This window comes from Nicotiana tabacum, chromosome 21, assembly GCF_000715075.1.
Source record: "Nicotiana tabacum cultivar K326 chromosome 21, ASM71507v2, whole genome shotgun sequence".
In the NCBI taxonomy this organism is placed as follows: domain Eukaryota; kingdom Viridiplantae; phylum Streptophyta; class Magnoliopsida; order Solanales; family Solanaceae; genus Nicotiana; species Nicotiana tabacum.
Window position 1 is genome coordinate 34,683,100 of NC_134100.1, and position 11,315 is coordinate 34,694,414.

General features: G+C 35.2%; 2 protein-coding genes across 2 annotated transcripts; both read left to right on the forward strand.

Moving 5' to 3' along the window:
• The first annotated feature begins 974 nt into the window (after positions 1-974).
• LOC142175198 (secreted RxLR effector protein 161-like) lies at positions 975-1,553 on the forward strand. The gene has a single exon (XM_075241778.1). It carries the CDS (start codon positions 975-977, stop codon positions 1,551-1,553), a length of 579 nt encoding a protein of 192 aa, XP_075097879.1.
• Positions 1,554-8,615: 7,062 nt separating this feature from the next.
• On the forward strand, positions 8,616-9,059 carry LOC142175199 (uncharacterized). The gene has a single exon (XM_075241779.1). It carries the CDS (start codon positions 8,616-8,618, stop codon positions 9,057-9,059), a length of 444 nt encoding a protein of 147 aa, XP_075097880.1.
• Positions 9,060-11,315: the final 2,256 nt, after the last annotated feature.

Below are 11,315 nucleotides of genomic sequence, written 5' to 3' on the forward strand. Positions count from 1 at the left end.
ATCAGACTACACCTATAGTAACTATTCGTAGTGGGAGAATTATTTAAAAACCTCTCCAATTTGCGTTCTTGAGAGAATCTTATGATAGAATCCCTGAAGAGCCTAATACAGAATCTCTTAATTACGACGAAGCACTACAGGATACAGATGCTGATAAATGGGTTGCTGTTATGAAATTTGAAATGGAGTCCATGTACTCCAATCAAGTCTGGTATCTTGTAGAACCACCTACCGGAGTCAAACCCATTGGTTGTAGATGGATCTATAAGGAAAAGAGAGGAGTGGATGGAAAAGTGCAAACTTTTAAAGCTAGGCTTGTTGCAAAAGGGTTTACTTAAAAAGAAGGGATCGATTATGAGAAATTTTTTTCGCCAGTAGCCATGGTTAAATCCATTAGGATTCTCTTATCCATTGATACTCATTACGATTATGAGATTTGGCAAATGGATGTCAAGACGGCTTTTCTTAATGGAAGTCTTGATGAGTGCATCTATATGGCACAACCATTTAGTTTCATAAAAAGTGGTAATGAGCACATGTTGTGTAAATTAAAGAAACCCATTTATAGATTGAAACAAGCTTCTAGAGTATGGAATACTTATTTTGACACATCGATTAAAACCTTCGGTTTTGATCAATGTGAAAATGAGTCTTGTGTCTATAAGAAGTAGGATGGAGATAAAGTTACATTTTTGGTTTTGTACGTGGATGATATTTTTCTCATAGGAAATAATGTGAGCATGTTGAATTCAGTAAAGGAATGGTTGTCCTCGTGTTTTGATATGAAAGACTTGGGACGAGCGGTACATATCCTTGGGATCAAGCTTATGCGAGATCGCAAGCGAAGGATATTAGGCTTATCCCAAGCACTTTATATTGATACTATTCTCACCAGGTTTAGCATGTAAGATTCCAAGAAATGCTTTCTCCCTTTTAGACATGGAATCTCTCTGTCAAAAAATCAGTCCCCAAAAATGACTGATGAGATAGAAAAGATGAAGACGGTCCTTTATGCTTCTGCTGTAGGGAGTCTCATGTATGCTATGCTATGTACTAGACCTGATACTTGCTTTGTTGTTGGCATGTTTAGTAGATTTCAATCTAACCCTGGACGAGAACACTGGACTGTCGTTAAACATATAATCAAGTACTTAAAAAGGACTAGGGATTATATGTTGGTTTATCACTCAGGTGATCTTGCACCCATTGGCTATACTGATTCAGATTTTCAGTCAGATAGAGATTCTAGAAAATCTACCTTAGGATATGTTTTTACCTTAGGAGGTGGAACCATAAATTGGAGGAGTATCAAGCAATCATGTGTTTCTGATTCAACCATGGAAGCCGAATATGTGGCTGCATCTGAGGCAGCTAAAGAGATTGTTTTGCTCGGGAACTTTCTAAAAGAGTTTAATGTAGTTCCTTCGGTTCAAGCACCAATTGTACTTTATTGTGACAATAGTGATGCAGTTGCAAACTCGAAGGAACCAAGAAGCCATAAAATGAGTAAGCATATTGAGCATAAATATCACTTAATTCGGGACATAACTTAGAGAGGTGATGCAAGAGTGTTGAAGATTGCGTCAGATGACAATTTGGCACACCCGTTTACAAAGAGCTTGCCACATAAGAGTTTTGACAAGCATGTAGAAGGAATGGGTATTCGAGTTGTGGACGCATGGTTATGAGTCTAAGTGTGAGATTGTCGGGATATACTATTAGCCATACAGTTTAGACATAGTATTGTATTTTATTATTTATGGAATAATTATTTATTTAATTTATTCAATTCAATAATGTACTATTTTAAATAGATCATTTGTTACATGTGTATCTTTTAGTTATGTAGTAGACAATTTAGTGTATGGAGTTTTAACTCATGCACAGAAGATTAAATTGTCGATTCTCATAATTAATAAACTATGTTCACAATCGAATATATTATTGGGCAAAATATCTTGACGATTGTAGCACAAGATTATAGTATAATTTGTCTTGATTATATGAGTAGTTTTACTCCGACTTCTTATGCTAGTATACTTGGGGTATATTGAACGGATCAAGTAGAGAAAAGATATTTTTGTACTGAATATATATAAAATATTTTCTCTAATTCGTTGAATGAGCTTATACTCCTAATCTTGATATAATTATTATGATCAATATGATTTGCTTATTGTTTTGATTTATCAAAAGGTACAACTCTATTCAGAGTTAGTGTATGCCTAATAGATTGGACAATAACGAATAGCATTTGTGAAATAATAATTAGTTGATAGAATCCATGACTCGGTTATGAGTTTGATGATACCCCTTTATGTAAGCTTATATGTTTTCATATGAAAACCTGGCCGGTGGATTTTGCATCTGTCACATGAAATAGTTTAAGCTGAATTATAAAGAATTTAATTAGTTGATTAAGTTAAATTATCAGTGATTTAATTTAAATAATTGGTATTTGAGATCTTAACATGGGGAGTTAAAATAAATGTTAGTGAATTTTCGAAATTCATATTGAGGAGTTCAATTACAGTTTTTTAGTGGAATAAACTGCAATTAATTATAGTGGAAATTAATTCATGCAAAATTTCGAATTAATACTATAATTAGTAGCCTCTTATTACTTCTGTGGTCCATGCTATGCCTAGTAAAAACCTGAACTGACTTGGGTAAAAAGTGACTTGGGAGAAAAGTCATCCGGTAGAGTTAGAGTAGGATTCTGCTTGCATAAGTAGAATCCTACACGTTTTTGAACCCCTAATTTTAGCTGAAAAACGTGTCTACTAAAGGAAGATATTTTTCACTCAATAACTCACTTTTTAAAGTTGTATTGTTCTTGCCCACTCAAAGCAATTTCGTCCAAGGTCTTACTAGGACCATAGCAGAAGACTACAACCTTGGATTCTTGTTTTGTGGAGGATCTGTGCAACGATTTCAAGAGGTTAGTGATTTCTAATCTCGTAATTATATCATTGTCTAGTTTACATGTATTTGATGCCTGGATAGTATGCTTGCTTCCGCTGCACATGTTCTAGCAGATTTCACGTTACGGTAGAAAGATGGCACAAATAACCATGTCTTTGCGTAGAACTAATGATTAATTTTTAGTGATGATGAATCGAATTAAGGTCAAAGTGCTTATTAATCTAGGGCTCCAATTTCTTTTTTTTGGGGGTGGTAAATAATAATGATTTAATTACCAACTGAGCGATATGTACAAGAAAAAAAGACTGTTTGTTGGGCATCAAATCCCAACATCAGAGACAACATATATAAAAAACCAACTATTACTGACTACTATATAGCTACACAACCTCCTAAGCCTAACTGGATCCAAAACTATTCTAAGGATAGAAGTTGAGTTGTTCAAGCTTAATTTCTTGCTAATCTCATCTTCATTGCTCCTCTACAAAATACTTCTTGGATAACTTGTTTGATTATGTATCCTGGATCTTGCTTGTTTTGAAAAAAAAATTGGTATGATCTTTCCTTTCAGATGTAACTCACACTTGGAGCTAATATCATTCTATAAATCTGTGCCTCAGCATGAACTTCTGGCCATTTTACTTCCTCTTGCTAAGCCATTGCCAGCTAATATCTAGGGCTCAGTATTATTATTTTGAGGGCTGGATGTAGCAATCGGTCAAAGAGACGTGATTGTGAACTTTTATATATCGGGATCATTTACAATTCTAAAATATTTTTTTCAAAATGACCTAGTTCCTGTTTAATTTGATTAAAAGTTGTTTCGTCTTTTGACACATTTCAAAACATACTTTTAATAATGCCTAAAAGACTTTATATTTACTTTACAAATTTTCTTAAAACACTTCTCTTTGTGGTGATTTTGACTTCAAATTTAACATCTCTTGCCTTCCCTTAGACGATCGGTTGCTCTGTGAAACCAGCCTCACGCATTTCACCTCGCTTATTTAAATAGTCACTTATCTAACTATTTAAATTTAAAAATGCCAGAGTATAATCTCCTTAGGAACTAAGCAGCCAGAATTTAGTCCAAGCCACAACATGATCTGGAAAAGCCCAATATTCCACCACATCTTTTGCCACCACTTTGGTTACAGGCCCATGCTACAGAGCTCGCATTAGAGTACGTTAACCAGCTACCTATAAAGCCGAATATATTTTCAGTTTTCGATTGTGAAATATATAGCAGATACAACCATAGATTGTGTTCACGATTATTCTCCGCGTAAATTTTAGTTTGCAAATAAAGTTAAATTATTCACACTTGTAGCTGATCATATTCACCCTATGTTAGAGTGATTTTTTGTACACAAAAGGGAAGGAGATAAAATATGATATCAATAGTTTCCAATAGTTTAATACACTATATGGGTGATCTGGCACTACACAATCAACTACTCCACTCATTGTCTAGTTTTTAGGTAATCAACTATTTATTTTATTTAAACAACATGCAACATTATACTGTAGTACTTAAGCAACAGAAATGCAGAGATGTTACACTCTTTATCTATACTAAAATAAAAAGATATTTATGATGTGCCTGTTGACTCTCAAGAAAACCAACAACCTGTCAAGTTTCTCGAACTTGGATATCCGGATATACTTTAAATTTTTTAGTAAAACGTGAAGAGAAGATACTAGCCAAACCAAGAGAACCTATATTATTAGTATTTAGTATTATAATTGGTTAGAAATATATTCCCCAGTAAGTTCTGCATACTCTGGTTGCCGTTGCTGGATATTTATTCTTTAAACAAAGTTTAGTGACTGCGATCGTTCAGCCTGCGAAAAGCTTAAAAAATACAATAAAATTAACATTAGGAGATACCAAAAGGACTAAATAACAGTCACGGTCTTGAAAGTTCAAGTCGGGATTTTACAGGGTTAATTTCACTCATGGTCATCCAACTTATTATTTATTTCATAAAAGTCATTTAGCTATTTTTTACCATTTAAAAATCACTCAATTTTACCTTTATAACTTAAAAGTCATTCTAGTTCAAAACCTATAAAATATCCAATAAAAATATGACATGGCATTACATTTAATTAAAAAATCTAACAATAATGCCACATAAGTTTAAATAGACCATATCTAAGTTAGACCCATTTCTTCCTCAGCCCGATTTCGATCGATTTTTTGAATATTAGTTTTAATTTATTTTATATGAAAAACCGACCGATTTCGATCGATTTCTTAAAAAATAAATTTCTCGGGATTCTAAAATAGTTTCCCACATTATTGCGCCAAAAAAAAACTGACCGAAGTCGGTCAGTTTCGTCAAAAAAAAATATTTTGGAAAACCAACTGACTTCAATCTCACATAACATATAAATGTACCACTAACAGACAAGAACAACAAGCTAATAAGAACCTATTTTCACAAATTACTATTCCATTAAAGTCAAAATATTGGTAAGAAACACCAATAATAAAATTACATAGTAGAAGTTCACTACTAAAAATTCGTCCAAAACCGACCGAAGTCGGTCATTTTTTCAAAATATTTTATTTTTTAATTTTTTTACGAAATCGACCGACTTCGGTCGGTTCTTTTGGCGCAAAAATGCAGAAAACTATTTTAGAATCCCTCAAAATTTATTTTTTAAGAAACCGACCGAAATCGATCGGTTTTTCATATAAAATAAATTAAAACTAATATTCAAAAAGCCGACCGAAATTGGGCTAAGGAAGAAATGGGTCTAACTTAGATATGGTCTATTTAAGCTTATGTGGCTTTATTGTTAGATTTTTTAATTAAATGTAATGCCATGTCATATTTCTTATTGGATATTTTATAGGTTTTGAACTAGAATGACTTTTAAGTTAAAAAGGTAAAGTTGAGTGACTTTTAAGTGATGAAAAATAAATAAGTGACTTTTGTGAAATAAATGATAAGTTTGATGACCTTCGGTGAAATTAATCCGGATTTTACATAGAACGGTTTAAAGAACTAAACTTGAATATGTATAAAAAAATAATAAAGAATCGAACTTGAAAAATAAGATACTTAAGAAGATGTTTGGCTAAGCGCTTTTTGGTTTATCTGCGTCTTTAATAGACACTAACAACATTTATAAATTAAGTGTTTATAGGTAAAATCATCCAAATATCATAGTTAGAACTACAACTTATAATTTTTTAACTTATAAATACTTTTAGTTTGAGGGAGATTTTTTTAAAATTAAAGTCATCCACCCAAGCTTTCTCCTCCTGTGGTGATTAGGTTAGGCTTAGACCCCTACTATTAGTGGTGGCAAAACAGATTAAAAAAATAATTATCCATTCATATTATCTACTAAAAAAGGGTTGGATAATGAACTTTTTAAAAATAGTTCAAATATGAATAAGATCTATATTATCCACTTAAAAATGGATAACCAATGGGTTTAACTTTTACATTTGCAAAGACTCAAAATTTGCAAAGTTAAACCCTCCCACCTAGACTAGGAATTCTCCCAAAACTGATCATATTAAGAAGACATGGATAATATGGATATTCATATTATCCGTCAGTTAATCCATTTTCTATTCGTATTAAATATGAATCGAATTAGATATTTTAACTGTTTTTTGGATTACTCGTTTTCGACCGTCCATATCCAGCCGGACCATCTGTTTTTCATCCCTACCTACCATGTATATTACACCAAAAAGATATACAGAGAAGGGGAACAAAAAATGTTACCTCCAAAGAAGAAATAAAAGGGGTGTCCCTCAATCACTAGAGCTGCCAAAAAGGTACATTGACCATATAAGGATTCAGGCCTTGGAATCCTTAATTGTTCAATAACTTTGCCCAATTCCGTTCTTGTGTGTCCTTGATTCTGAAATTAGCCATGCCAGTAATATGGTTTCAGGCCTTTTTAGTATGAGGAAGATTCAAACTATATTTTATTGTAATGCCTTTTGGAATTTCCGAATAAAGTTACCTCAACTTCTGATTTATCAACTTATGAGTGTGTAGTCGAGTTAAACGCTAAATAATACCGACCGATAATTTCGGTTTATTCGGTTCGATTTATTCGGTCTATTGTGATTCGGTGATCGGTTTTGGGTAGCGTTAACCAAAAAAACGAAATTTATCTTTGCAAAGCCCTTTGCTTCTTCGACTATAGTGAAAGTTTTCGCCCAACAGATGTGATATCCAAGTTGGTTTCCATGATTCTTACCAAGATTTTGTGTCTATCATGCAATTGTATAAAAAGATCCGCTCAAAAGAGCACCCGATGGAAGCTAAGGTACCAAATAAATCCCCAAGTTGTAGCAGTATCTCTCATCCATGGAAATCCATGGCACATGAGAAAATGACGCCAAATGAGTTCTTAGAGATATACAGATCAAACTATAGGTGTTGGTACCTCGATTCACGGGAAACAGTGCAAAAGGTGATGATGATGCTCTCTTTCCTTGCTGATGAATCCAATTGATGTTGCTGCAAAAGGTTTTTAGTTACTAAAATGTTCGACATTAGACCATTTTATTTAAAAGTTCTCACAACCCATACAAATTCTATGCTATCAGAAATCAAAACATAGAAATATATTCTTTTATCAACGTAAACCATCCAAAAGATATGGTTATCTTTTAATCATAGGAACAACAAGTAAAACCGACCAAACAAAACCGAAAATCATCAAATCAAATTTATATTGGTTCGGTTATCAGTACACTAAATCAATAACCGAACACCGAACAAACCGAACCGAACCTCTTTGCAAACCGCACCGCACCGGCCGACGCCCACCCTAGGATGAACGGTATTTTAGCTGAAGTAAAGATTCTCTTAAGATCAAAAGCAAAGCTTGAAATTTCTAATAAAAAGTCCACAAATTAGTGCTATTCAAATCACACACACGTACACACATGTTCTTTACGTTGCCGACTCAATAATTGCATACGGCTTATGGAAATAGTCAAAACAATAACAAACAAAAGTGAAGGACAAAGCAAAAATATGTTGTCAGTTACTACTTAGCTTAGCTGTCAGTCAAAGTTAGTATGTATATAACTTTGTACAGTAGACCAATATATTTTACACAATTCATTTTATACAAAATATCTTCTCTCAATCTCTCTCTCTATGAAGCTTCCAGAGCTCCACCATTAGAGCTCGAGCTCGAGCTCGGTTCATCTGCTGCATCTACAGCTCAACATTGTATCAGAGCCTAGCACCTCACTCTTCTGTCTCCTCATCATCTTCAGTGAGGTCGATTGAACTTTTGCCCCAATTTTTCTTTTTGAGTTTTGCCCTAGAAGATCGCGTTTGTCTTCAATTGTCCGATCTGCCATTTTTCTCTTCAATTTTTGATTCTATCTTCATCAAATCGAGTCCTATCTCATGGCTATCACTGATTCGAGTATTGAGTTCGGTAGTCCCTCGTCTGTCCTCGAAGTGGAGTCTGGCGTCGATACAAATAGTCCTCTTTACATGCATCCTTCAGATAATCCTGGCGCGATGCTAGTTCCAGTTCTTTTCAGTGGTTTAGGGCATCGATCCTGGAGGAGGAGTGTTATGTGAGCCCTCTCTATCAAAAATAAATTAGGGTTCATCAATGGCGAATACAAACGGCCAGATCCAGAGAAGGAGCCTTTGAAATTTCGACTATGGGAACGATGCGACGATATGGTTATGTCATGGATCCTAAATTCTCTTGTCAAAGAGATTGCTGATAGTGTTGAATATGCAAATGATGTCGTCGAGTTGTGGAGAGAGTTGGAGGATCATTACGATTTGACCAACGAAACCAAATTGTATCAAATCCAAAAGGAAATTAATGACCTTTCTCAAGGAGTTTTAGACATCATAGGCTATTACACTAAAATGAAGAAGCTATGGGAGGAACTGAGCACACTGAGTGCCAAGACACAATGCACTTGTCAATGCACATGTGGTGATAAGGAAAATATGCATAAAGCTGAAAAAGACAGGCGTTTAATTCAGTTTTTGATGGGCCTGAATGAAGTGTACATAACTGTGCGAGGGAGCATTCTTATGATGAACCCCTTGCCTTCTATGGCACAAGCCTTTTCCCTGCTTAGTTCAAGAAGAGAAGCAGAGGGAAGTTAAGCCGAACAATCATGTTATGATGGATTCTTCGTCTTTAAATGTCAGTGCCTCGAGGAACAATCTCAGAAATGGCCAACAACATGTAGATTTTGCCTCATTCAATGTTAATACATCAAGGAACAATAATTTTAGAACCAACTACTCTCCCAGCAACTACTCTCCTAATATCACCAGACCACGTCCCTTTTGTGACTACTGTAAGCGCCTAGGTCACAGCAAAGACAAGTGTTATAAGCTACATGGATATCCTCAGGGGTTCAACTCAAATCCCAAATTTGACAAAGGAAAGAGAACTGTGGCCAATGTACATGGTGCACCTGAGACTAACTCTGCCAAACACGAAGAGCTGAAATCCTTGGAAGGAAACTGCAACTCCAATGTCAACTTAACCAAAGAACAATATGGGCAACTAGCTTCCCTGCTGCAGCATTTTCACTCTAGGAATGGTAGAGAGACCTCGAGTATTCCTAATGGAACTGTGAATTTTGCAGGTACAATGACATGCTCTGCTTCTGTTCTTTCCATTGATTTTAGCTTGTTATCATGCAAATGTTTTACATCTAAGTACTGACATATGGATCCTAGACTCAGGAGCTTCCAACCACATGACTTTCAATAAATCCCTCTTGTTTGATACTATAATCTTGCCACATCCCTTGTTAATTAACCTGCCAAATAGTTATCGAGTAAAAGTGACTGAAATTGGGACCGTTACACTTGCACCTCAGATTATCCTGCATAAAGTCTTTTATTTATGTTCCTTCTTTCAAATACAATTTGATCTCTATTCATTGCCTAACTTCTCAACTTAAAAGTTTAGTGGCCTTCTCTGATTCTTTATGTCTTCTACTGTGATGACCCAAAATATTATTTTTGAATTTAATAAGTAATTTTATGTTCTAAGACCTTAAAAAGTATCATTTATCATTTCTCGACTTGCGTGCGCAGTCCGTACATTTTTTCGGAAATTTTTTATGTGAAAAATGGATTAAAATGGAAAATAGAGCTTTAAAACTCAACTAAGTTGACTTTGGTCAATATTTTGAGCAAACGGATCCGGATTAGTATTTTGAAAATTTTGGTAGATATGTATCGTGATTTAGGACTTGGGCGTATGCCCGGAATCGAATTCCGAGGTCCCTAGCCCAAGTTATGGAATTTTGATGAAAAATTAAAAGCTTGAAAGCTTAATGATTTTTAAGAAATTACTGATATTGGATTTATTGACCTCGGGTCCGTATTTTAGTTCTAGAGCCCGATATAGGTCCACTATAATATTTATGACTTGTCTGCTGAATTTGGTGAGAATCGGAGTTGATTTGACGTGATTCGGACGTCCGGTTGTAAAAATATAAGTTTTAAAGTTTTCTTGAAAACTTCCTTTGATTTGGTGTCCGATTCGTAGTTGTATGTGTTATTTTGGCGATTCGATCACGCGAGCAAGTTTGTATGATATTTTAGAACTTGTGTGCATGTTTGGTTTGAAGCCCAGAGAGCTCGGGTGAGTTTCGGATAGGCTACGAGATGATTTCGGACTTAGGAAATCTGGTTTTCTGCAGACTTCAGGCTTCCGGTATATTCTTCTTCGCGTTCGCGAAGGTACTCTCGCGAACACGAAGAGCAAATTGGGCTGGCATATTTTGTGTTTCGCGTTTGCGACATAGTGACCGCGTTCGCGAAGGCTTGAGGTTCAAAGCTTCGCCTTCGCGATAGAATCCTCGCGTTCGCAAAGGGAAAGAGACTGGCCAGAAAAATTAGCCTTCGCATTCGCGAAGGCCAAGCCAGGCATGCATCGCGTTCGTGAGGTAGTCCTCGCGTTCGCGAAGAGTAAAATTTGACAGCACATAATTGTGCTTCGTGAACGCGAGGCACTGACCGCATTCGCGAAGGGTAAAAATCCCAAAAACAGAACTTAAGTTCTGGAAATGGGGTTTCGACCCATTTTCAATTCTTTCCCATTGTTGAGCTCGGGTAAGGCTATTTTTGGGCGATTTTTACGGAAAAATATTGGGGTAAGTGTTCCTTATCCTATATTGATTATATTTCATGATTTCATACTTGTTTATATCATGAATCCGTAAATTTATGGAAGAAAAATCAGATTTTTATAAAATCTTCCAAAAAACAAATTAAGATTTGAAGGTCCATTTGATATCGAAATTGGACAAATTTGGTATGGTTGAACTCGTATCGGAACGGGTGTTCGGATTTTGTGAGTTTTTTCGGGATTTGAGATGTGGGTCCTACTGCCGAATA